The sequence below is a fragment of the Gallus gallus genome, chromosome 14, assembly GCF_016699485.2.
Source record: "Gallus gallus isolate bGalGal1 chromosome 14, bGalGal1.mat.broiler.GRCg7b, whole genome shotgun sequence".
NCBI classification, from domain to species: Eukaryota; Metazoa; Chordata; class Aves; order Galliformes; family Phasianidae; genus Gallus; species Gallus gallus.
This window is the reverse complement of record NC_052545.1, coordinates 8,346,951-8,373,620: the sequence shown is the minus strand read 5'-3', so window position 1 is coordinate 8,373,620 and position 26,670 is coordinate 8,346,951. Positions and strand designations below refer to the sequence as shown.

Sequence of the window (26,670 nt, the reverse complement as noted above, 5' to 3'; positions counted from 1 at the left end):
AACACATCCTGGTCTGAAGTGCCCAGAAAAGCAGAATAGCAGTTGCATGATTATGATTTTTGAGAGATTTTACTTTAGCATTGCTGTCTCTTGACGTTGATTTGAAGCATTATCTGGTGAATGTTTCTTTTCTTCCATGTTTTGGTGGCATATATAGGTATTATTAGGAGTCTTGCAGCGCATACGCTAAACCCTGATCAAGATGTTAGCCAGTGGACTACTGCAGACAATGATGAGGGACACAGCAGCAATCAACTTAGGCTTGTTCTCCTTCTACAGTATCTGGAGAACTTGGAAAAACTGATGTACAATGCTTATGAAGGATGTGCCAATGCCCTTACCTCTCCACCCAAGGTTTGTGTATCTTACAGTACTGATGTTACCAGAAACCATCTCTTGTCATGAGAATAGCATTTTTAGGATTGTGTGGATCTTAACTCTGTAACCTTTTGGATTCTACAGCATTTAAGCATGTACTCTAATGAAACGTGAAAAGAGTAGCTTCTAAAGCAAAGTTTGAGAATGTTGATTTGTCTATGATGTAGTTTCTTTCCTAGAAGAGGTGGGGGTGGTGAGGAGCTTACTTCTGGAATATCAGCCTGCATAGTGGCACAATAGTAAGCAAATCTGAGTACCAGATTTTTGTAGCTGTTGTTTGTTTATATGTTGTCAGCAGTCCTCTGCTATAACGATTACCTGAGGCCTGAGATTGCTTATTGAAGAATGAAATATTTGAGATGCAGTTTTCTGTAGCGTCAGCTGCAAAATATCCTTCATTGTTGAAATAAGTTAATCACCAGACGTTGATGTTACAATAATATGTAATTTAATCTTGAAGTGAATTAACACTTTCCACTTACTAGTGTGCCAGGTCAGTTGCATGCTGTACATGATTTCTGGGTGCTTGTATTCAGAACATTCAAAATGCAGCTTTTAACGTGTTTCTTTACCTCTCAGTTGAAAATTCAGCCTCAGAGGAGAAACCTGTCACGACTGTGATACTTTCTCATATTAAGCACTGAATGCAATCATTTTGATTTGTATAGAAGGCAGGGATTGTAAAACTGTTATCTTTTTCTGTCTTACAAGGTTATCAGGACATTCTTTTATACTAATCGCCAGACGTGCCAAGATTGGCTGACGCGGATTAGACTTTCCATCATGAGAGTTGGACTGCTGGCCGGCCAGCCTGCTGTGACAGTCAGACATGGTTTTGACTTACTCACAGAAATGAAAACTAATAACAGTTTATCTCAGGTATTCTCTTTTAAAATTCTGTTGACTGTCATAAAAATATCCCCACTGTGTCTTAAAATCTAAGCTAATGTGATCAGTGGTTATTAAAAGTAAGTGTTTTATAAGAGTAGTTGTTCTGTTTTTACATGAAAAGCAACTCTTGAGGTTTATACTTCTCTACTGACAGATTTTTGTGGTTGGGTGATGATGTGGATTGGAGTTTACAGTGTACTCTGCACATTTGGTCAAATACCGTACATAAGTGATTCATTCATAGTTTGAATTGAGCAGTTTTTGTTTAAGCAGGAGGCATTGCTTAAACCTCAAGAGATTTGTTGCTCTGTTGTATTAGTCTGAGGTTTGTGGCAGTGTCTGACTTGTCAGTGTGAGCAGGAGGGGTGTATTGTGAGGGACTTTTTCCTGCATGAAGTAACTGGGTTGGGATGAGGGGATCAAGTGATTGCTTAAAAACATCAGTAACTTGGTCTGCTGAAATGTTTTAACTAAAGAGATTTGCTAGGTGTTTCTTACTCCTGCTTCTCTAAGATTTCTTAGGTTTATTTTTATGTAGCTGTAGACCACTGTATATAGTGATTACAAGCTATTAACATTCAAACTGGGAACGTGTGGCATGAATGCTTTCCTGAGTACTGCTGCATTTCCAAAAGCAGTGTTAATGGAGAGATGGACAGAGTCCTATGCTTGTGTAGACATGTAATGAAGTACTGCTTTACTCTATTCAAGCATTTAACAATGCATGTAACTCTTACTTCATTTGAGATTCCTTAAATAAAGGTTTTGGTTTGGTTTTAGGGAAATGAATTGGAAGTGACAATTATGATGCTGGTGGAAGCATTATGTGAACTTCACTGCCCTGAAGCTATTCAGGGTATTGCTGTCTGGTCTTCTGCTGTAGTCGGGAAGAGTCTTACCTGGATCAACTCTGTAGCTCAACAGGCAGAAGGGCGGTAAGTTTTTTTTCAGATAACTGAATGTTACAAATTTGGACTTTGTTTCTTCCTATGCGTATTTCTACTATTTAATGCATCAAGTATTTTTAGATATTTAGTTTATCTACGTTACCAGGATTTTAGTATAAATGGTGTTCAAAGGTTCATTTTTTCTTAGTTTCTTCCACTTAGCAGTACTGTTTCAGTTTTCTATTTCCTTTTCTGATGCAAAATATTATTGCTACAAATGCCTTTAATGTTCTGGCCAATGGCAAGATCTGAGTATTGGTCATGGTTTGCCAAGAGAAGTAATCCAAGGGAGATGCTTCGCAGGTTTAGTTTTTGTGCCTGAATTGTGGTGATGCTGTCTCCTTTAAGCAATACATACTTGGGTTGTTGTAAAGAAATGCTGCAAGTACGCCACTTTACCCAAAAGAAAACTGATTCTGTAAAATGCTGACAAAAATATTAAACTGTTTAAGGTTTGAAAAAGCAACTGCGGAGTACCAGGAGCACCTGTGTGCCATGACAGGAGTAGATTGCTGTATATCGGGATTTGACAAAACTGTTCTGAAGTTGGCCAATTCCAACAGTGTGAATAACGCCAGCCCAAAGCACTCCTTGAACGGTCAGTATTTGTTGGTTTCTTCTGGAAAATATGTGTATAAAATGAGAACATTCATTGGTAATTACCGCATTTGATTCTTACTTTTGATCTATTTCTGCCTGCAGTTAAATTTAATCACTTAATGCCATTGAAATTATTATCACATATGTATATGAGAATTTGCAATATTAATGTCTAGCTGAATGAGATTAATAGGTAAAATCTGTGTTTTAGTAGGTTAATTCTAAATTATTTAGATCATAACATTACTGTTATGATGATACAGTACTTGTAGCTGTTTATTAAAGGTTTTCTAAGCTGAGACTTTGTTTCAGTATTCTGTTTCATCTTTGAGAAGAGATTCTTTGTTCCTAATTCAGTCTTTTCGTTTTCCTATTTTAAAACTACTTTAGAGACGTGGACTGAAGTTTTCCAAAACCCCCCTTGAAAAGATCCTATTTATTCATAAGAAAACAAACCAAGCATTCTTCCTCCACACTGTACTTCCTTAACGATTATGTAACAGTTAAAAAGAATGACATTTGAGTAAAGATGTGAGCATTACATTTGAGCAATATAGTTAATATTTTAAAGCACATAAATATATCTAGATGTACACACTGTTTTTGTTGTTGTTTCACAGGAGAAACTAGAAAAACTGTTCTGACTAAGCCAAGTGACTGTTCACCTGAAGTTATAAATTACTTGGGTAACAAGGCATGTGAATGTTACATTTCAATTGCTGATTGGTCTGCTGTTCAGGAATGGCAAAATATGGTCCATGACTTGAAGAAAAGCACGAGTAATACCTCAATCAATCTGAAAGCAGATTTTAACTACATCAAGTAAGAATTTCATTCGTTTATTCAACAGTGTCTTACATTATTGAAGTTCTCTTGGATTTTAGTAATAATGTCATTGAAATAAAGGTGTGATAAGGAAGTTTCTTCCTTAGGGGAGGAAAACATACTTATCCGCATGGCCTGTAAATATCATAATTAACTTTGTGGGTAGTTGCTGTGGCTTTCTGGCTGTCAAGGTTTAAGTGTTCAAGGAGAGTCTTTTAATTGAAAGCAGAAGCTAGCAAACTTAATCTGGTTCTGCTAGTAGAAGGTGAATCCTTTCTCGCAGTCAACTTCTTAACATGCCTGTTGTGATACAGTTTTTGAAAGATAGTCTGATTAATGTAAAAAGTACATTAATATTTTAATGAGGTGGATTTAGTGGCATAAATGTTTGTTTTTAATAGCTTTGAATTCCAGCTGTTGTGTTTCTTAACCCTTGATTGTCTGGTGCCTGGAAAATATTGGTGATGTTGAAATAGGCCTTCAAGGTTTAAAGGTCCTTTCATTTAATTGGACAGCTTGATTGCTTTCCATACCTGTTCTATTGCAGTTAAGCTTAGCAAAATCCTGAAATTACTTGACTTAAATGAAGCTCCATCCCAAAGCTTACTTTCTATGCATGAAGGAAAAAAAAAGTTTGTTTTTAAATTCTTGTGTAGTCAGACTTTCCATGGTCAGGAAGGAATGGTTAGGAAAGTATTATTTATGGTGTGTTAATACAGAAACTTTGCAGCTAGAAATAATGTATTTTTTTTCTCACTTATAAATACCTTATTAAACCCTGGGGGTTTTGATACCATTCTTCCTTTTTTTTTTTCTGTTTGAATAAGAGATATTTTGCTTCTGAAATGAAGCAGGAAATTTGAAAAATAAACCTGTACAAATTGAATTGCAGATCCCTGAGCAGCTTTGAGTCTGGTGAACTTACTGAATGCACTGAACAACTGGAATTATTACCAGGAGAAAATATCAACCTACTTGCAGGGGGATCCAAAGAAAAAATAGGTATGTTACTGCAAATAAAGAGTGACATTAGTTGAATTACAAGTAGATATTTCTACATATATCTGTGCGACAAACTGTAACTTCTGAATGCATTTTGCCATGTTTGGTGGACTGACATGTAACCTTTATGAATTAAGCTTCAAAATGATTTGCAATGATAATTTGAAAAAATAACTTGTAATATTTAAAATGCGTCTTTTCTGGAGTTAGTGTGTTGTGAGTAATTTGTTAATGTTAATATGAGTGGATACACGTATAAAAGTGAATTTTTTCCCTTAAATCATTGCTTTCAAAAATTCATTCTTAACGTGTGATATTTGGAAGTTCTGCTTAGTTGCAGTGTTTTAATCTCTTTGTAGACATGAAGAAGCTCCTTCCTAATATGCTAAGTCCTGACCCGAGAGAACTTCAAAAAGCAGTTGAAGTACAACTTCTGAGAAGTTCGGTGTGTCTGGCAACAGCTGTAAACCACATGGAGCAGGAGCAAAAGTGGCAGTCAATATCTGAGTAAGTTACAGCATGCTATGAATGAGTGTAACGTACTGTGACAAGCTGTTCTCATTTTTCAGATGAAACTTTGTGAACCGCATAATCTGTGCGTCAGCATTTATAGTACTGTTGACTCCTAGCTTAGTCTGTTACGAGGTATAAATTTACTTGGGGGACATGAATTGATATTTAACTGAAAAGACTGTTAGTTGAGTCAAAATGTGACTTGTGTATGATTTTTGAATGATTTCTTGATCATCCATATGCAGATGTTGATTTTTTGTTCAGTATTCTTGATACTATTTTCTCATAAATAGTCCAGCTAACAAAAATAACTTTTATTTCAGAAATGTTATAAAATACTTAAAGCAAACATCACGAATAGCTATTGGGCCTTTAAGACTTTCCACGCTCACCGTGTCTCAGTCTTTACCAGTGTTGAGCACTCTTCAGTTGTATTGTTCTTCTGCTTTAGAAAACACCGTATCCAACAGGCTGACATCAGAGGTATGGCTGCATGTTTAAAATGTAAATTTGATTAATAGTTTTCTAATTCTATAGCTGTGTCATAAAGTATTGAAGGTAGAATGTAGAACTAAAGAATCGTTGAGGTTGGAGACAACCTTCAAGATAACCAAGTCCAAATGTCAGTCAGAATTACTGAGTCCCATCACTAAACTGTGTCAGTTAATGCCACATCAACACATCTGAGCTGCCTCTAGGGATGGGAGCTCCACTGCTTCCTTGGCAGCACAGCCCAGTGCTTGACCATCCCCTCCAAGAACAAACTCTTCCTGGTATCTGATCTAAATCTCCCTGGAAGTTTGTGACTGTTTTCTTTGACACTGTATAAAGACCCTTTTAGTTTTCTAAAGTTCTTTGACCCATTTGTTTTATTTTAAATTTACACTTCGGATGGATTTCTATAGCTATAATTGCACCATTTCTTTCAACGTTTCTTTGAAAAGCAACTTAAAATAAAGCTGCAATAACATCATGAAAGTAACCTTCAAGTATTTAAAAAAAAAAACCACAACAACAATTACTTGGTCAATTAAAAACAATATCTAACTTCAGTGAGCACAGATGACCTGTTTTCTGAACAATGTGACTAGGAATGATTGTGCTTGTAAGTGAGCTTGTTCTTATGGTTGTCCTCTCAAAATCAAGCATGTCTTCATAGGTCTACGTAATACATATTTGCTTTTTACTAGTTAGTCATACAGTTTGACTACTAATCCTGATAAGAATGCTTGCTGTGCACTAAAGTAGTCTTTGCTTTTAATAAACGAAAATACTTATTTATTAAGCTCTCTGACAGCTGTACAACCTTCATGCCTCTTTCAGGACTGTCTTATACCTCTCTTCAATGATGCTCTGAGGTCATGTAAACAGCATGATGTGAGGCCGTGGATGCATGCACTGAGATACACGGTGTATCAGAATCAACTGATGGGAAAGCTTAAAGGTATATAAGCTCTTATTTTAGTGTTAAAAATTGTTAAATATGGAATTTAAACTTCAACTTTCCATTAAAAGCAGGAGCTGCATCTTGAACTTAAAAACTAACCTTAGTAATACAAGGTTTTCTTATTTAGATGTCTTCCCTTATCTAGGTGTCTCAGTTACTACTGTAATGCAGACTGTTTTTAAGAAAAAGGAGAGTTCTGGATTCACTCTTCTAATTGCACTTCACTTGCTTATCTCACTGTACTTTAAGTATTTCACTTTTGAATGCTTCAGTACTTAAAAATGGTCATGAAAACCATGAAAGTGCATCTCTAGATTAAAAATAATTAAGTCACTGAAATGTTTTAGGAAATACAGAAGGGTTGACCAAGTTATTTACTGATGGCAGTATACGAAATACTCCTGTACTGGAGAGAAATTATACCCCAGATAAAATTACTGATTTTTTTTTAACTAACTTTGCTTAGTATGTCTTACTTTCTTCTTCAGAACCAACAGTCCCAATTAAGAGTCATCTAATGGAGCTGGGCTTAACAGCAGCAAAATTTGCACGGAAGCGAGGAAATATTGCCCTGGCTACACGGTTGCTTGCCCAGTGCAGTGAAGTTCAGCTAGGAAAAACCACCACTGCACAGGACTTAGTCCAGCACTTTAAGAAACTGTCTGCACCAGGTCAGATTGATGAAAAGTGGGGTCCTGAACTTGATATTGAGAAAACAAAGCTGTTATACACAGCAGGTGAGTTTCTACTAATGATATTGTAGATACTTGAGCTTGTTTTCATGACTAGGCTAAATCCTCTGACCTTGAGTAACTCTTAATAGGACAACATCATTAGGAATTGCTTTCATCCTATTAATTGTTGTCTCAATCTGAGTTTTCTTTGTATGATACATCATTATGAGCTGTAACTGAAAATTCAGCATTTTCAAAGTATTTTGAATGAAGTTAACACTGCTGAATATGTTTTTCATGATGTGCAGGTCAGTCAACACATGCCATGGAAATGCTGAGTTCTTGTGCTATATCATTTTGCAAATCTGCCAAGGCTGAATATGCAGTTGCTAAATCTATTCTTACGCTGGCTAAATGGATTCAAGCAGAATGGAAAGAGATTTCAGGACAGTTAAAACAAGTATATAGAGCTCGTCAACAGCAGAATCACTCTGGTCTGTCTACCTTGTCTAAGAACATATATACTTTGATTGATCTCCCAGCTGTTAATACGTTAGAAGAGGAATATCCCAGGATTGAAAGTGAATCTACAGGTAGAGTTGTTTTCCTCCTTAGTTGTATTTTGTTAAATTACTCGTGATTACACTGAGGGATAGTGTTAGTTATAAAGAACAAATAGTCCATCACTTTATGTATATACAAGTATAAGCAGTGTCTTTTTGTATAACAGGTAAGTATGCACAATTAAAAACAAAACAACAACAAAAAAAACAACCCTTGATATTTCACATTTCATGTTTCTTTCCTGATATTTTTGTCACTTTTTCTTGCCTGAACATGAAACTGTAATGTATTTATTTGATATAAAGAGGATATAGATTCTTGTCATGCCTCTGTCTGCTTTCAGCTCTTGAATTTTTTTAAAGTGAACAGGCTCTTTTTTTGTTTAATTTGAACATTTTGTTGTTGCCACTAAATACACTCAATTTTCTGCAGACCTTTCTTCAAATGTCAAGATAATTCCATGTTTAAATGTTCAAATCATCAGAAATGATAGAACTGTTATTGGATGTTAAGGGCTTTTATTTATTTATTTTAACTTTGAAGAAGAGAAATAATCGAAATACACTTCTGTAGCTTGGTTACTTCATAGAAGTCTGCTTTCTGAAGCATGGTATTTTCCTGTTTTTGGAGATAATGAGCCTCTTGCTTCAGTTTCATCCTTCTGTGACAGAGAAAGCAGTTGTAGAGTACAGGCAGTGGTTGTTAGCAAATGGAAAGCTGTTCTGCAGTCAGTGTCAGAGCTGAAAAAGAATTGCTCTTGAAAATTTTACATGTGGGTAACAACTTAACCAAAAAGGATTATGTACTTGAAATAATTTGCTGTTACTTTATATGTTGAGGAAGTCAGAAGTATGTATTACACTGTAATGTATGTTGCTCCATTTCTTCTGTTACAGTAAATATTGGAGTTGGAGAACCTGACTTTATCTTGGGACAGCTGTATCACTTGTCTTCAGTACAGGCACCTGAAGTGGCCAAGTCTTGGGCAGCCCTGGCTAGTTGGGCTTATAGATGGGGCCGGAAAGTAGTTGATAATGCCAGGTAAATTCATCCTAATGTTTAAAGCATGATTACAGCATGATTTTTTTAAGATGAGCTCTAGCATTGTATTATTGCTCATAGTTCTTCTTTATGGTCAAAAGTCAGATGCGAGCAGGGAACTATGGCTGTTGTAAAAAGTGAGTTTCTGTATGTGATCAAGGATGAAGATTTATCTTTCAGGCTCTATATACATAATGTTAATGGGCTCCTCAAATAAGAATGTAACTTATTAAATGTTACAGTCAGGGAGAAGGTGTTCGTCTGCTGCCCCGAGAGAAATCTGAGGTTCAGAGCTTGCTTCCAGACAATGTTACAGAGGAAGACAAAGAGAAGATTTATGGGATCCTTGGGCAAGCAGTGTGTCGTCCAGCTGGGATTCAAGTAAGTGGGAATTTTCCTGCTTAAAATATACTCAGTTTTCTGATTTATTTTCTTTCCCCTAGTTGTGATTCATGTTAACCTGTGTGTTTTGTAGTTAAAATTCAAACAATATACAAGTTCTCTTAAGAAACCAGCTGTTAGTTAGGTGGTACTGTGGTAGTACAGTCACACAGTGCAGTTGGAGACTTGGTCAAATCCGTTATCTCTTTATTTGTACTTAGGATGAAGATATGACTCTGCAAATCACTGAAAATGAAGACAATGAAGAAGATGATATGGTGGATGTTATATGGCGTCAGTTATTAACAACTTGTCCCTGGCTTTCAGATCTTGATGAAAATGCAACAGAAGGTTTAATTAAAGTATGGCGGAAAGTTGTAGACAGAATCTTCAGTCTCTATAAACTCTCCTGCAGTGCATATTTCACTTTCCTCAAACTCAATGCTGGTCAGGTTAGTGTTGTGCTGAGAGTAAAGTTCATTTATAAAAGTTTCTAAATGATGAGACAAACTATATGCTTAATTTAGAGGAGTATTTCTTTCTTTTAAGGTTCCACTTGATGAGGATGATCCAAGGCTGCATTTAAGAAATACTTCTGAGCAAAGCACTGATGATGTTATTGTGATGGCAACCCTAAGACTGTTAAGGCTGCTTGTTAAACATGCTGGAGAGCTTAGACAGTATCTAGAGCATGGGCTAGAAACTACACCTACTGCTCCTTGGAGAGGTAGGAATATGTTACCTAGCTCTTAAAATTGATTTTGGCATATCTTCGGAATGTAAGCAGAAGGATATTCATTGTGTTCTTGTAAACAAAACAGAACAAAAAAACCACAGTGGAAGGAAGGCAAGTTCTCCACTAAATAATTTCATTAAAGTTGTTCTACTTTCTGATATGCATTCTGATTTTGGAGTACAGATTCTCCCGTATTGAGATTCTGAAAGAAGAAAGAAAACGTGGTTTGTGGAGAGTTACATTATTTTATCCTCTTAAAAGAATGTGTGTGTATGTGTGTATTCCCTCTAGCTACAGTTTGAAATATGCTTCAGAGAAATGTATGTGGCTGAAGCAGTAGCAGTTGTCTGTCAGCAGACTACTGGTTCAGTTTTATCGGGGACATTCCCCAGGAAAGGTACCGAGTTGGTATGGAAGGCAGCAGAGGAGGAGGAAGCCAACTGCTGCCAAACTTTCATCATTTGAGATGTTCAGCTATACTGACTTCAGGAACTACTATTGCATCTCTCCTATTTTTTTTTTAAATGATGTAACAGTGAAATTTATTTTCTAGTGCTTGGCTGAGCAATGTCATCTGATGTGATCTGCATTTGAATTGTATGACTAAATAAGCAACTTAATTGCTCATGCCCTAAAAGGCAATTATTTAAAAGAAGAGGATGTTTTTGTTGGGAGCCTAGACTTTTCACTGAATTATAGAATTGGAAGGGACCTCAGGATTATTTACGTTCTCCTACTGCATAAGTGGCATGCTTTAAAAATGTGCATTGTTTAAAGTGTACAGGAAGGATATAGCATATCCTCTTGTCCTGTTTGTATAGGTATTATTCCTCAGCTCTTCTCTCGCCTCAATCATCCAGAAGTGTATGTTCGTCAGAGTATTTGCAACTTACTGTGTCGAGTGGCTCAAGATTCTCCTCATCTCATACTGTATCCTGCAATAGTGGGTACTATTTCACTCAGCAGTGAATCCCAAACCTCAGGTATGAAGGCAGAATATCAAATGTTCAAATACACTTAGCATACAAATTTTATATACTGGGTAAAGTGATATCAATTTTTCTTTAGTAACTGTAACATTCTGTATGAAGGGCTTTTGGGACCTCATGGATACTTTGTACTTTGATTTACCAGTTTGGCACATCAGTTCTGAATTTTGTCATTCGTTATTGGCCACGTATATGTTACATGGGGTTCTAACTGTAAATGGGGTATCAAATAACACAACTTTGAAGGCCAGAGCAACATAGATGATATTTTAACATCCTTTGTTTTTACTTTCCTTTTCTCAAATTTAGGGAACAAGCTTCCTTCAGCGATTCCCACTTTGCTAGGTAATATTCAAGGAGAAGAACTGTTGGGTGGTGAATGTGATGGTGGGAGTCCACCAGCTTCTCAAGAAAGCACTAAAGATGACACAAAAGTTGGATTAAATGAAGATCAAGCAATGATGCAAGATTGTTACAGCAAAATTGTGGAGAAACTCTCAACTGCAAATCCAACAATGGTATTGCAGGTAAGTAATTCAAATGTATGTTGAACTGCAAAATATTTACCTTGTTTGTAGGGCTGCTGAAAGTTTGGTGCAACTTTGTTAGGCTGTCATCTTTGTCATGCTATTTGTGTACAAATACAAGTCTCAATACTATTACTTTTAAAAAGTAATGTAATCTTTATTTTATGTAGGTTCAGATGCTAGTGGCTGAGCTGCGCAGAGTTACAGTTCTGTGGGATGAACTTTGGTTGGGCGTTTTACTGCAGCAGCACATGTATGTCCTCAGAAGGATTCAGCAACTGGAAGATGAAGTCAAAAGGGTCCAAAACAACAACACTCTACGCAAGTATGTCTTTGGGCCAAATCAAGTGGAAATTGCTAAAAGATGGTTGTTGGAGAGGCATGCCATCAAAATGATCAAATGTTGCACTTAAATTTACACTGTCCTAGCTGCTTCTTTGTAAGCTAGTGGCCTTATTCAGAAGTATTTTGATGCCACAGCTAGTTCTCTGAAGTAATAAGAGGCAGCAACAGAGTCTATCTCTGAGTCTGTGTTGGGATTTCCTCAGTAATAATGTGTCAGGACCCAGTGTGTATTGAGTTGTAGTTTGAGAACTTACAGTTCTGCATTTCCATGGTGTTTCATAGAATTCAGCTGAGATGAAGACAGGCATGTGGAAGGATGAGATCTGTCTGGAGTTTAGCGTAGACAAGGATAGTTGGAGTAAACAGAACATTGTAACCTTCATTTTTGCCTTTCAGTGTTCAGAAACACTTTTTTTCTCTCTTATCTGGATTCTCCTGTGAATGGATTTGTGGAAGAAGAAAGCCTTCACTGGATGTTTGCCTAAGCTAAAAAACACCTCTTAAATTCTATAGTCAAGTCTGAAGTAGAGTGGGAGAATAGGGCAGTCTTCTTTCCCCTCTTTAGAGTGTGGTACACTCTCATGAAGTGGTAATAATGAGCTCTTGTAATAAAGGAAATGAGTTTAGGGTGTGTTGTACTCCCTGGACGTCTGAAAGCTGGGTCTCCAGTGGTGAAAAACCCCAGTACAAATGCTTCAGTTTGAAGTATGACTCAGAGGAGCATTTCATTTTAATACAGTTGCTCTTGAAGACCTCGTTGTAGAGATGTGTTGGTTTTGTGATTTCTCTGTGTCTTGTTTGCAGCCTGCTTTAATGCTGTACTTATGAGGTTACTTGTTTTTATGGTATTGAGAGTTTTTTTTTTAATAGAGAGGAGAAGATAGCAATCATGCGTGAGAAGCATACAGCTCTAATGAAGCCCATTGTATTTGCTTTGGAACATGTACGGAGCATCACTGCAGCTCCTACAGAAACTCCTCATGAGAAATGGTTTCAGGATAACTATGGCGGTGCAATCGAAAATGCACTAGAGAAACTTAAGAATCCTTTGAATCCTGCTAAGCCTGGAAGCAGCTGGCTCCCCTTTAAAGAGGTACTGTATGCACAGACTAGTGGTTGTCTCACTCTTTGGTCTGTTCTGTTTTTCTCTTCATGTTTCAAAATTGTCCTGAACTTGTCTCCTCTCCAGTCACCATAGGCATGCTCCACACTGAAGCACAGTAACTTTTGTCTCTAACTAGTATCTTGACTGTCTGCCATACTGCATTTCTACCAAAAGGAGTTATTTTAATATCTACTTAGAGGCAGGGGGCTTCTGTTTTTTAAATTGTCTTTCTGAATCTATGGAGTTTAAGCTTTGTAGCTTGAAATGCTAGCAAGCTGATACTCTGGTTATCCTGAGTGATAGCTCTTCTGCGCTGCAACTTTCAATTGCTCATCCTTTTGCAAAGGTACTTTGTCAATTATGTGATCTTATCTTAGTTTTTTGTGCTGGGGGGGGGAAACAAAGTGTGTTGCCTATGTGGATATCCAGAAGCAGCCTATTGTTTTTTTTAAATAGCTTGATAGACAAACTTAAGTTTTACAGAGTTCCTTCGGCTTTGCAGAGCAAGTAGGATTGGAGGTATGTAAAGAGGAGGTTGCTGTCTTTGCCAATACCTGAAAGATTTATAAATTCAGGAGCAAACCTCTTGAGGAGTTTGATTTGTTGTGGTTTTGTTGCTTATCACCAGACAGGCTTCATTTGCTTCATAAAGGGTACCTCTTGGATTTTGTCAACTTCATTCTAAACTGTAAACAGGTTAGTAAGGTGCCAAGGATGAAAAGCAATTGTAGAAAATCTCTATGCTTTCTAGAGGAGGAGGACCATTAAGTATTTTTAAAGCTTAATTTTTAATGCTAGCTTTTAAAGTGAACCTCAACCTTAAACAAAACATTTCCTTGCAATAGGTTATGCTAAGTTTGCAACAGAGAGCACAGAAACGGGCTAGTTATCTTTTACGGCTTGAAGAAATCAGTCCTTGGTTGGCTGCCATGATGAACACTGAAATAGCGCTCCCTGGAGAAGTATCCACCAGAGACACTGTCACAATTCATAGTGTGGGCAGCACCATCACAATTCTGCCTACCAAAACCAAACCTAAAAAGCTGCTTTTCCTGGGCTCAGATGGGAAGAACTATCCATACTTGTTCAAAGGTAAGAAATTGAAATTTTTTCAAACAAGTTAATATCTCTGGTTGCAAACCCAATATACTGGAACTGGGAGGATGCATGTTTGCAACTGTACTCTACATGCATAGTATGGACAGAATGTTTCATCTGTTCACTCTCCTCCCTTTATTCCACCTCATTATATGTGTTTAAGGATTTTTGTTTTCCAAAGCTATAAGTCAAGGGAGTTTCAAATATCTTGTATAGTTTCAGGATTAGCTGGATGCAGTTTTCCAGAAGCCTAAGAATCTCAGAAGAGATCTTTTAAGACTTCATGTCTTCCTCAATAGGGAAAGACCTGTTCAATGTGTTAGTTGCTGTTTTGTATACTGCTAACAGAGAGATGTGATAAACTGATTCTCATAGGTAAATGTTAAGTGAACATTAAGGTTTAAGCTGAACAAATGATCTTTAATCTGCATAATTTGTAAAGCTGTTCGTAGTCTGGAATGAAGTGAGATTTCAGAAAATGCTTTTTGGGCTTTAGCATGGAATTTTATTATCTAGAAACTGAATTCTAAACTAATTTAACACAGGTTTAGAGGACTTGCACCTAGATGAAAGAATCATGCAATTCCTATCAATTGTGAACACAATGTTTGCTACCATTAACCGTCAAGAGACACCAAGGTTTCATGCACGGCACTACTCTGTGACACCTCTGGGAACAAGATCAGGCCTGATCCAGTGGGTGGATGGAGCTACACCTTTGTTTGGTCTTTACAAACGATGGCAACAGCGGGAAGCTGCTTTACAAGCACAAAAGGTAACTACAATGTAGGGGCAACTCAGAAAGGAAACCTTTATGCTCATTTGCTTTGCAATTCTGGGTAACATAGATTTAAAATATACTTTTTTTTGTTCACAATCATGAACGATGTGTGCGTTTGCATTTCTTGAGATTCTACCAGATGTCAATGAAGTTGTGTATATACATACATGTGTGTATATATATGTATTTATATTTGTTACAGTAACTAATATAAGTATACTTTCCTGGCCTGATAATTCAAGGAGAACTGTTTTTAAACAAACAGAGTTAAACTTAGATTTCACATCTCATTCTCTACTCCTTTTCTATTTTCAATGTAGTCTTTACCATGGTCTTTTCAAAACTGACCTTAGTAATTACTGAGTAAAGTTAGGCCTAAACATAGGTAGTTTTGACTTTCTTTAGGTTTTCTCACCTTTTGAACTTCAAAACAATTCTCTACACTGTAAAATCATTGTTGAGGAGTTGTTGATTGTATGTTATTTTCATTTAGACTGAATGTGGGGAACTTTCCTGTGATAATGCAAGTTGTGATTTGTACACCAGCATTTTTAACCTCTTCTAGGCTCAGGATTCTTATCAGACTCCTCAGAATCCTGGAATCGTGCCTAGACCTAGTGAACTGTACTACAGTAAAATTGGACCTGCTTTAAAGGCAGTTGGGCTTAGTCTTGATGTGTCGCGTCGTGACTGGCCCTTGAATGTGATGAGAGCTGTTCTAGAAGAACTGATGGAAGCAACTCCCCCAAATCTCCTAGCTAAGGAGCTCTGGTCGTCATGTACTACACCAGATGAATGGTGGAGAGTTACACAGGTAAGTTATAACAAACATATTTTGCCTTTGAAAGATTTTTTTCTAATGGGATGAGGGGCAGCAAAGGCTTGGGATGTTATCAAGCAATGCAGTTCTACAGCTAGATGAGCTAGCACTGCCAGAGTTTCACAGAATGGGAAATGTTGGTGGGAAATAACGTAGTTGTACCATCTGGAATAAAAAATGTATATATATCTGATATCTTTACATTATTAAACTAGGATTATCAGCCTAAGAAATGATAGCTCTCGTAAGATGCTGTTGTATAGAAAACAGCTTGGAGTAAGGTGGCTTTGATTTGTTTTATGCTTAAAAATAATGTTATAAGATGGTAGTCAGTCCGATGTGTTGGCAGAGAATTCCCACAAATAATTTTTTCCTGAAACTCTCTTTAAAGTCTTATGCAAGATCCACTGCAGTTATGTCCATGGTTGGCTACATCATTGGTCTTGGAGACAGACATCTGGATAATGTTCTTATAGATATGACTACAGGAGAAGTTGTCCACATAGATTATAATGTTTGCTTTGAAAAAGGTAATTTAAAAAATGCCTTAAGTTATTCTAATGAAAGGTTTCTTTTTTTGGCAATTAAAAGAAACAACTTAAATTTTTATCTTAAAGGGAAGAGCCTTAGGGTACCAGAGAAGGTTCCATTCCGAATGACACACAATATTGAAACAGCACTTGGAGTGACAGGAGTAGAGGGGGTTTTCAGGCTTTCTTGTGAACAGGTAAGTTTGGGAATTTGCAGAAAACTGAGGGCTGTTGCTTACCCAATAAAGTCTTGGATGCTTGCTATTAGGCATTCTGCTATTGATTTAAAAAGTCTTTAGATTTAGGTTGGTTTACCTTTCTGTAATATATAGCTTAGCCAAATATATGCTGCTATCAAGTCTAAGTAATTTGGTTAAGGCAAAATTTGAACAATGTAGTAACCTCTTCTATGCAGAAAACTAGACTGTTTCTTCACTTCTTTATATTTTTTTCAGGTAAGCTGTGAATTACTGAATATCTGAAATTATTAGTGAATTTCCAATCTTTGTGCTTACTGTAAGAATTGTGATGGATTTTTAAGAAAACAGTGATTTTTTTCCCCCCACATAAAGGGTACACTTTATTAAGCTGTAATCCAAAATCTTACCAAATATGTTTTGGGGCTTTTTATCCTAGGGGTGTTTTCACAGAAGAAGGGCTTGCGTGTCCCAAAGCAAATGATTCCCAATGACTTGATTGTTTTTTTGGCCATGCCAATTGGGTGAGGTGGCTCTTCATGAGGACTGTAGCCAGTCATTTCCTATTAGACACTCATGATGTTTTGCTTACCCTTTTCCTTCAGTACTCTTCTTTTGCAAATGTGACAGGTCATTGTTTTGTTTGTTTTTTAACTAAAAAAAGTGAAACCTCTGAACATGGAGGTTTCTTTCTCAAGTATCCGTTGCTGGAGTTTGCACTCTAGCCTTCCACACAAACCTGTTGGGTTTTTTTTAATTACTAGGTGAATGCATCACTTAGTGATGTTTGTACAAGGTAGCTGTGTTTGTATATCCTGTGGTGTTCTTCCTGTGTTTGAGGTGTGTGGGGATAATTGATGGATTTATGTAGCTGCTCAAACACTATTTTAAATGCAAAATTGCTTTTATACAAGGATGGCACAAATGATGGTTTAAAATGCATGATGCAGGTCCTTCATATCATGCGGCGTGGGAGAGAAACTTTGCTGACGTTGCTTGAAGCTTTTGTTTATGATCCTCTGGTGGACTGGACAGCAGGGGGTGAGGCAGGATTTGCAGGAGCTGTGTATGGTGGTGGCGGCCAGCAGGCTGAAAACAAGCAAAGCAAAAGAGAAATGGAAAGAGATATTACACGTAGTCTCTTCTCTTCAAGAGTGGCTGAGATAAAGGTGAGTTCACTTTGGTTGTTTTCTACTATATAACCAAAGTAGCTTGTATACTTGTCATTTCTTCACATTTGGGGGTGGTGGAGGAGGTGGTCGTCTATTAGAAATGGTTAGCTAAGTGGCATTTGTATTTAGGTGGGTGTTTATGCAAAGCTTGAAAGTGTTTATTTTGTGTGCTTAGCTCTAAAACATATTCTAATGCTTGGTCCTAGTTAAGGCTGGAGGCCTTAAAAATAGGGTCATAGCATCATCTAAATGTCCATGACGCTTTAGGCCTGTAGCATTGGAGAGATAATCCTAGATGAACACTTTTCTCTTGCCTGTTTCAATTAAATCCTGTCCTATAAATTCTGTATCTTGGTTATAGGTTAACTGGTTTAAGAACAGAGATGAAATGTTGGCTGTGCTTCCAAAGTTGGACAGTAGTTTAGAAGAATATCTCAACCTGCAAGAACAGTTGACAGATGTAGAAAAATTGCAAGGAAAGCTACTGGAGGAGATAGAATTTCTTGAAGGTGCAGAAGGAGTGGATCATCCCTCTCACACACTTCAGCACAGGTACAGAGGAGCCAGGAATTCTGACAGGAATCTGATTAATAGAGTTGGTGGTTTAGTATGTACTTAAAAGTTAAATGTTAAAAATGTGTATTTGAGAGAAATTAATAGCAGAGTAAAAGCTGTTCTTACAGTAGAAGGTCATTCCTTGTGTAGAAGAAATATTGAATCAATTTTCCTACTGAATGATCTTAAGTCTTAGGGTTCATACTCCATCAGTATTACCTGCACTATTCCATGTTTCACGTTTAACCCTCAGTGCATGAAACAGAATAGGCTGAAAGCCTTCAAATAATCTGCAGCTACTGGTGTATAGAACAAAAATCTTTGAATCTGTTCCTAATTCTTAACGTTATTTTACAAGCTTGGTTGAAAATGATAAAGGATTTGAAAACTGCGTGGATATATGCACATGTGCCTGCAGTCATGATTTTGTAGGAATTTGGTTTTTAACAGTGTTTAAGTTTTATGTGATTGGTGAGAATATATTAATTTTCTGATCAGTGAGATAGTGCAGCATTGTTCAATATAGTTCTGTATTCTCTATTTTTTCTACTATTTTCTTGTAGTATTTACTTGATTCTGTGGCTTCACTAATCCAGGTATTCTGAGCACACACAGTTGCAGACTCAACAAAGAGCTGTCCAGGAGGCGATCCAGGTGAAGCTGAATGAATTTGAGCAGTGGATAACACACTACCAAGCTGCTTTCAGTAATTTAGAGGCAACACAACTTGCAAGTCTCCTTCAAGAAATTAGCACACAAATGGACCTAGGTATAAAATAGTGTGTTTTTAAAACACTTTTAAAAAATTGTTTGAAAATAACTGGAGTTGAATACCAGGAGGCTTCATGAGTATCTTCTAACTTAAAAGCAGCATCCTCTATATAATAAATCTTAAAAAATGAGGTTTTTTAAAGAGCAATTTAGAGCACTTTAAAGCTTTTCTTCTAAGCTGCCTGAGGGAGCCTCTCCATCTTGCCCTTGCTATGAGGTTCTCTAACATTTAGAATTCATATTAGTAATTTTGATCTCAGTGTCGTCTTTACTATAGCTAAAAATAAAACAAACAAAACCCCAAACCACATTAATGCTCAATATTTGTGTGCTTCAGAGATAAGTAAGACTTAATTTTTAATTATCTGTCTTAAAAGGTCCTCCGAGTTATGTCCCAGCAACAGCATTTCTGCAAAATGCAGGCCAGGCACATCTCATCAGTCAGTGTGAACAATTAGAAGGGGAGGTTGGTGCTCTTCTCCAGCAGAGAAGATCTGTTTTACGTGGTTGCCTCGAACAGCTGCACAACTATGCAACAGTGGCTCTTCAGTATCCGAAAGCTGTGTTTCAGAAGCACCGAATAGAGCAGTGGAAAACTTGGATGGAAGAACTCATCTGCAACATGACAATAGAGCGCTGTCAGGATATCTTTAGGAAGTAAGTTGGCAGAGTAATGGGTTGTTTGAAAAACTTAATTTTCAGCTACTTCAGGATTTGAATTTTCTAATTAAAATAAATGATTTTTCTAATTAATCTAATTATAAAGCAAAATAAGATTAAGTTGTAATTCTTTTAAAAATAATTCTCTGGAGTTTAATATGTTGACTGTTTACAGGACAATGTTACTTTTTTTTTTTTAAAGAACAAACTAATAACAATGTGTGGCATTAGGGCCCTGACATCTAGGGAGTTTACAAACATTTAGTATTTAAAAATCACATAGCTCAACAGAAGATTGTTTTTTTTTCTTCCCTTAAACCAAATTTTCGAGCAATTGTTTTTTTTAATTTCTTGTTCCTCTAAAATGAGGCTGTTACTTGGCTTACAGGTTCTAGATTGTATTCAAATGTTTACACTGAAACCTCTTTCTTTCCTGTTCCTTACCTTCTCTTCATTCTGTCCTTTAGAGGACTATTGTTTGGCCTGTGTCCTTTAAATGTAGTTATGAAATACGGTGCATTCTGTGGCTTTATGAAGGAGTCACTTTGATAGCTGTCAACTGCTGTGGTATTTCAGATTTGATGTGAAGTGATGTAGGAACTGTTCAAGTGTGGAGTATTTTTCCATCCTATGGAGCAGAGCGCAACATGCTAGAGCTGCAGAAGGGAGACTTTGGTCATTGTACTTCTGTTTTACAGGTATGAAATGCAGTATGCTCCGCAGCCACCTCCAAGTGTGTGCCAGTTCATAACCGCGACGGAAATGACTCTCCAGCGCTATGCAGCAGATATAAATAGCAGACTTATCAGGCAGGTGGAGCGTCTGAAGCAGGAAGCAGTTACTGTACCTGTTTGTGAAGAGCAGCTGAAAGAAATCGAACGCTGCATAAAAGTTTTCCTTCATGAAAATGGAGAGGAGGGCTCACTGAGCTTAGCAAGTGTCATCATCTCTGCCCTTTGTACGCTGACGAGGTGAGATACCTCCTATAAATCTTCTTGTATGCATTCCTGTTGGAGAACACATGAAGGGAATATTTGAAGTTATGTGGAGAATGCAATAGCAGGCACGTTGACTAACCAACTGTTGTAATCCGTCTAGGCGGAATCTGATGATGGAAGGTGCAGCATCCAGTGCTGGAGAGCAGCTGGTTGATCTGACTTCGAGAGATGGAGCATGGTTTTTGGAGGAGCTCTGCAGCATGAGTGGGAATGTTACTTGCCTTGTGCAGTTGCTGAAGCAGTGTCATCTTGTACCCCAGGACTTAGATATTCCTAACCCAATTGAAGCATCAGAAGCTGTTCATTTAGCTAATGGAGTATACATCTCACTACAGGTAACACTTAACTTTATGTTAAATCTTCACTCATCTTCAACCGTCTTGGGCTTCATTTAAGTCATTCTTAATAGCTTCTTGATGAAAAACAGCAAGTTGTTTTTTATGATGCTACTGTGATTATTTAGGCAGAGATTTAGTCTTGGTTTTCTCTACTTTTCTGAGTTGACCAGCAAACAAAAAACAACCATCCTGTCAAGGAATCAGGAGGAAGAAGTTAGTAGCAGATTTGGAGACAATGAAAGCAAGACATGAAGCCGATTTCTTTTACTCTGATGGAGGTTCAGAACAGCTTTCATGTTGTTTAACCTGTGTTATTTCTGTTCTGTCGTTCTGCTAAGCCTCGCTTATTTTCACCTGAGACAGGTAGCTTGCAACAAATTCTGAAAAGCTGTTTTACAGACTCCAAACTCCAAGATTGGGAAGGAGAGAATAAGATTTAATGACTATTTTTCACCCAGACTTTTGTTGTATCTGAGAGCTCCTTGTTGAGCTCTTGGGTAAGGTGTGTCACTCATTAAGCAGTCAAAATAATTGTTTTGGTGCGTCTTGTCTCATTTTGGAGACCAAGAGCACTGGTTAAGTCCATTCTGTAGCTGCATTTAGGTCTCCCACTTTATGTCACAGAAGGTACTATTTTTTTCTTACCTGCATTGATTTCTGTGGCAATAAATAAGTAAATACAAATGACAATCTGGCAAACGTATTTCTCTTTTCCCTTTTTTTCCCTTTCTTGCAGGAACTGAATTCCAACTTCCGGCAGATTATTTTCCCTGAAGCACTTCGGTGCTTAATGAAAGGAGAATACACTTTAGAAAGTATGCTCCATGAATTAGATAACCTTATTGAACAAACAACTGATGGAGTTTCTTTGCAAACATTGGTTGAATCTCTTCAGGCCTACTTAAGAAATGCAGCTATGGGACTAGAGGAAGAAACACACACTCATTACATTGATGTTGCAAGGTAAATCACTTTTTCTTTTAGGTATGAGAAAGAGAACGAAGATTGCAGAATCTTACTAGATTTTCTAAATTTGAGTATTCAAAGTATGGACTTTTTGTGCTCCAGAATACCCTTCAGCAGAGTACAGCGTCCAAAGCATGTGTGTTTCATCTCTGGGTTTGCATGTATACATTTGTGCACATACATGCATAGATTTTTACAGTGAAACAAATGCAGAGCTATGGTAATGGAAATATTTACATCTGCTTAGAACAGACATTTGAGTTGTTTGGTAGTTAACTTTTCTTATAGTATATAGTGGGAATTTTGGTTGAAGTTTTTAAAGGGTAGTATGAATAGCAACTGGCCCATTATTTTGTGGAAGGAACCTGTGGAAAGGAGAGCTTGTAACTATGATGTGCCTCTCATCAGGAACTTTGGTGAGCAGCTTTTGCATAATGAATCAGTGACTTGATTTAAAAACAAAAACCAGCATAACAAGAGAATCTGTGTGTCTTATAACATGGGGCAATACCTTTCTGAGGAAGTGCTTGCAGGATAACTGAGCTAATTCTCAAAAGCTTCCTGCTGAATGAAAGAGTGGTCTTGCTGAATTCCAGTGACTCCATCAGCTGTATAATGAAGTATTTTTCTTAAGTTAATTTTCTTCCTGGTTTACCCATTGGCAAGCCTGCTCAGCTTGTCAGTTGAGAATCAAAAGTGATAGAAGGAAGGGAGAGAATAAGACCGTCCTTTCAGGAACAGCAAGCTGTTAAACCATCCCAGCCATAACCTGAGACCTCATCTCCCACTTTTTTAGCCCACACGTATGCATTTAAGTCAGTTATATATGTGTGTATTGTAAAAAGGAGTACTTGCTTCCAAAGAAGGAATGGTGATATTTGCATCACTTAATATTCATAGCAGTTTTTTTTGCCATGCTCATAGCAAGTACAGTCTGTATTCCCTACCTGTATTCCCTAACGGTTCTTTAATACAACCCTGTCTTACTCAATATCCTTCACTGTTCTTATGAGTCTAGCAGTAGAACTCATATATAGAATCATATAGAGAGGGGGAGGGGAAGGAACCTGTGGAAAATTCACCTTAGTTCCAATCTTCTGTAGCTGTAGGAGCAATCAGTTTAAGAAAATCCTATTCCTGTTTAATTTCTGTAGACTATAAGTAAAAACATGTACTTTGTTTATTTAAGAGTACTTCATGCTCAGTATGGCGAGCTGATTCAGCCAAGGAATGGTTCTGTGGATGAAACTCCCAAAATGTCAGCTGGTCAGATGCTTTTGGTAGCCTTTGATGGAATGTTTGCTCAGGTGGAAACTGCGTTTGGTTTATTGATTGAAAAGGTATGGATTTGTTCTTCTCAAAGTACTCTTTGAGCTCAGCACGTGGCAGTTCTATAAAACAAAACAAATTATTTCCTTTATGTTGCTCAGCTAAACAAGATGGAAGTCCCTGTTGCTTGGCGTAAGATCGACATCATTAGGGAAGCCCGCAGCACTCAAGTTAACTTCTTTGATGATGACAATAATCGCCAAGTTCTGGAGGAAATCTTCTTTTTGAAGAGACTGCAAACAATTAAAGAATTTTTCAGACTCTGTGGTACCTTTTCTAAAACATTGTCAGGTAAATGAATGTTATTAAATACTCAGTGTCACTTGGTCCACTGCTCATCCCATTACTTTGAGAATGGAGAAGGATAGTCACTATTGTTTTAACTCACCTTTCCAATACAGTAAGTAATCAAAAGTTTTAAGTAAATTCCCATAATCTTCCTGTTTTTGTAAGTCTGATAATATTTTTTTCTAGATGCATCACAAGTTTATAACAAAGGTGTTTCTTTTTTTTTCTAAGGAATAAGTTCACTTGATGACCAGAATGCAGTAAACGGACCTGTTCAGATTGTCAATGTGAAAGCCCTTTACAGAAACTCTTGCTTCAGTGAAGACCAAATGGCCAAACCTATCAAGGCTTTTACCGCTGACTTTGTGAGGCAGCTTTTAATTGGCCTTCCAAATCAGGCTTTAGGACTGACTTTGTGCAGTTTCATCAGCGCTTTGGGCGTGGATATCATAGCTCAGGTAGAAGCCAAAGACTTTGGAGCAGAAAGCAAAGTTTCTGTGGATGACCTGTGCAAGAAAGCTGTGGAGCACAATATCCAGATTGGCAAGTTCTCACAGCTGGTCATGAACAGGGCAACAGTGCTAGCTAGCTCGTATGATACAGCGTGGAAGAAGCATGATCTGGTGCGCAGACTCGAAACCAGTATTTCTTCTTGCAAGACCAGTCTTCAGAGAGTGCAGCTGCATATTGCCATGTTCCAAGTAAGACCACGCTGCATGTTTCTTCCAAATTGTGCCTGTGGAAAATGAGCTTTAGCTACTGTGTCTAAGCACTACAGGAAATCTATTGTTTATTGAGTGAGCTTTAGGGTATTTTAGTGTACTTTATCATGTATTTATGTCTTATTGAAAACTACTTGCCTTGTAAAATGCAAACTTGACAGGGTAAGTTCTTTTTAGAGCAAATATACAGTTTTTGTTGGTAACCATCAAGTAATCTATTAGAAGGAAATAAGTTATTAATTGGATTTCATACTCCGTTAAGGAATAATTCTAAAGGAGCTTGCTTATAACGGAGGGTATGCATTGCTGAGTGTTATCCTGTAACTTTCCCTCTAAGTTGTAATGTGTTAAATATCTCCTTGTTCTCCTTTTAATTATATTTTAATTTTTTTTTTTTTTAATTTTTATATTTTTCTCATGGAAAAATATAGCAGCGCTGATCCTGAAAATGTTGTTTAGTGGCAATGCTGTCCTGGAGCTGGAACTTCACATCTACTGTACTGTAGTATCAGTAATGTTTATTTTACACTATTTTGTAGGTTATGGTCAGGAGCTATGCCAAGTCAGTTACTAAACTATTTTATAGACTGGAAACAAAATTGTCTGTTTTTCATGCATCGTAAGTGGATTATTTCCAGATATTGATGGGCTTTTCCTTTAGATCAAGGAAATGTGAATACATGATTTCTAGTAAATTAGTGACTGATCAACACTAACAAGTTCCAAGCCAACAAAGTGTAGGTTACAACTACTTGCAATTTTTAGTACTCAGTAATGTTTTCAACTTCTGAATGTGCTGCTATCACCCTTTTTAACCATTAGTTATAAGGTGCAACAAAGTGCTAGAATTGCTGTTTAGGAAGCAAAGTATATTGTGATGAGTTGTTGACGATCATGTGTTTGTCTTTTCTCTTAAAGTGGCAGCATGAAGATCTCCTTATCAGTCGCCCACAAGCCATTTCTGTTACTCCTCCACCTCGTTCAGCAATTTTAGCCAACATGAAGAAGAAACTTCATACGCTCAGCCAGATTGAAGCTTCAATTGCAACAGTTCAGGTATTACTGTTTCTGAGGAGGTTGTTGAGCAGCATATTGCAATCTGACTCTACCTGCTGCAAGATTACCTGTACCTCCGGATTATCTTTTGCTCTCAAAATTTTATCTCTTTATTCTGTGTTAAGGTTTCTGTGTGCTGTAGCTTGCCTCAGCTTTTTAGACTTTGGGGTATCAGTAGTATAAGGTGTTTGTTTAAAATAAGTACCCTTCAGCTTGTTGAATTGTAATTTTGTTTTTAGTCATAAAGATACTGAAGTTTGTATCCTGAAGTTGAATGCAGGACTACTGGGATTTTCTTCTCATTTTTAGTGGAGAAACATGACTTATTTGCTTCCAGGCAGATTACTTAGCTTCTGTAACAATCAAATCCAGTTGTGTTGTGTATTGAAAAGAAACCTTTAAAAGCATAATATTTGTCATTAATGAATACCACATTATTTCATATATATGCACTTACAAATGTGTCTGCATGTGTTACAGATGCATAATTTCTTCTAAGCTATAGGTTTAATGTGATACATATTGATCTAGGTATTTTTCCTTCTCCCCCAATGCAGGAGAAACTAGCAGCACTTGAAGCAAGCATTGAACAGCGTTTGAAATGGGCAGGAGGAGCTAATCCTGCACTGGCACCAGTCTTGCAAGATTTCGATGCCACTATTGCTGAAAGAAGAAGCCTTGTCCTGAAAGAAAGTCAAAGAGCAAGTCAGGTACTATACATGTAGGATTTAATTGATAAGTGTTTCACTCTTTATTTCTGACTTGAGATAATGGATTTATGTAGATTTTTTTCCTGCTCAGTTTCTGAAGAGCAGGCGTAGATAACCACATACTTCTGGGAATCCCACTTTAAAAGCAATAAGTAGGAATCATCTAAGGGAGAGTTGCCACAGGGCTGGATTGCCCTGAAATTATACTATTAATGTAGCAGAGTGGCTTACTGCTGTATTTAAAATTCTCTCTCAAGTGTGTGGAACAAATGCAGTTTGTATAATATGCAGTTTAACTGGAATGTCTTCTTTCTCACTCTTGCTTTGATTTTCAGGTTACTTTCCTGTGCAGTAATATCATCCACTTTGAAAGTTTACGTACTAGAACAGCAGAAGCCTTAAATCTTGATGCTGCATTATTTGAACTTCTCAAACGCTGTCAACAAATGTGTTCATTTGCATCACAGTTCAACAGCTCAGTGTCTGAATTGGAGCTTCGTCTGCTGCAGAGAGTGGTGAGTGAAGGCCAAAGCAAAATATTGGGCGTTACTAACTTGCCATAATCAGAGTTTGCAGTTTTTCTTCCTTCTAAATAATGTTATATGTACCTCCTGATGAATTGTATAGAGTTCATTCCATTAGCTGCTACACACTTGACAATAGCACTGATGCTGTAGTTGAATTTTGTCTCTATGTAGAGCTACAGAACTTTTT

The 26,670-nt window shown here is 37.2% G+C and overlaps 1 protein-coding gene across 2 annotated transcripts in view; it reads left to right on the top strand.

Moving 5' to 3' along the window:
• Nucleotides 1–26,670, top strand: part of SMG1 (SMG1, nonsense mediated mRNA decay associated PI3K related kinase) — a 60,353-nt gene that overhangs the window by 27,803 nt on the left and 5,880 nt on the right. For both annotated transcript variants that reach the window (XM_015294535.4, XM_414907.8), the window contains 37 exons: nt 158–354; nt 1,090–1,257; nt 2,050–2,204; nt 2,669–2,814; nt 3,437–3,638; nt 4,534–4,643; nt 5,003–5,150; nt 5,480–5,639; nt 6,480–6,600; nt 7,092–7,340; nt 7,586–7,870; nt 8,738–8,882; nt 9,125–9,263; nt 9,485–9,715; nt 9,813–9,990; nt 10,821–10,982; nt 11,298–11,515; nt 11,686–11,840; nt 12,731–12,953; nt 13,811–14,057; nt 14,609–14,838; nt 15,410–15,658; nt 16,056–16,194; nt 16,282–16,391; nt 17,342–17,560; nt 17,925–18,115; nt 18,715–18,887; nt 19,267–19,546; nt 20,248–20,520; nt 20,648–20,882; nt 21,622–21,848; nt 23,041–23,191; nt 23,282–23,471; nt 23,700–24,169; nt 25,109–25,246; nt 25,804–25,956; nt 26,292–26,471. In XM_015294535.4, coding sequence (XP_015150021.1) covers nt 158–354; nt 1,090–1,257; nt 2,050–2,204; nt 2,669–2,814; nt 3,437–3,638; nt 4,534–4,643; nt 5,003–5,150; nt 5,480–5,639; nt 6,480–6,600; nt 7,092–7,340; nt 7,586–7,870; nt 8,738–8,882; nt 9,125–9,263; nt 9,485–9,715; nt 9,813–9,990; nt 10,821–10,982; nt 11,298–11,515; nt 11,686–11,840; nt 12,731–12,953; nt 13,811–14,057; nt 14,609–14,838; nt 15,410–15,658; nt 16,056–16,194; nt 16,282–16,391; nt 17,342–17,560; nt 17,925–18,115; nt 18,715–18,887; nt 19,267–19,546; nt 20,248–20,520; nt 20,648–20,882; nt 21,622–21,848; nt 23,041–23,191; nt 23,282–23,471; nt 23,700–24,169; nt 25,109–25,246; nt 25,804–25,956; nt 26,292–26,471 — 7,247 coding nt within the window. The remainder of the gene's footprint in view (nt 1–157; nt 355–1,089; nt 1,258–2,049; nt 2,205–2,668; nt 2,815–3,436; nt 3,639–4,533; nt 4,644–5,002; nt 5,151–5,479; nt 5,640–6,479; nt 6,601–7,091; nt 7,341–7,585; nt 7,871–8,737; nt 8,883–9,124; nt 9,264–9,484; nt 9,716–9,812; nt 9,991–10,820; nt 10,983–11,297; nt 11,516–11,685; nt 11,841–12,730; nt 12,954–13,810; nt 14,058–14,608; nt 14,839–15,409; nt 15,659–16,055; nt 16,195–16,281; nt 16,392–17,341; nt 17,561–17,924; nt 18,116–18,714; nt 18,888–19,266; nt 19,547–20,247; nt 20,521–20,647; nt 20,883–21,621; nt 21,849–23,040; nt 23,192–23,281; nt 23,472–23,699; nt 24,170–25,108; nt 25,247–25,803; nt 25,957–26,291; nt 26,472–26,670) is intronic.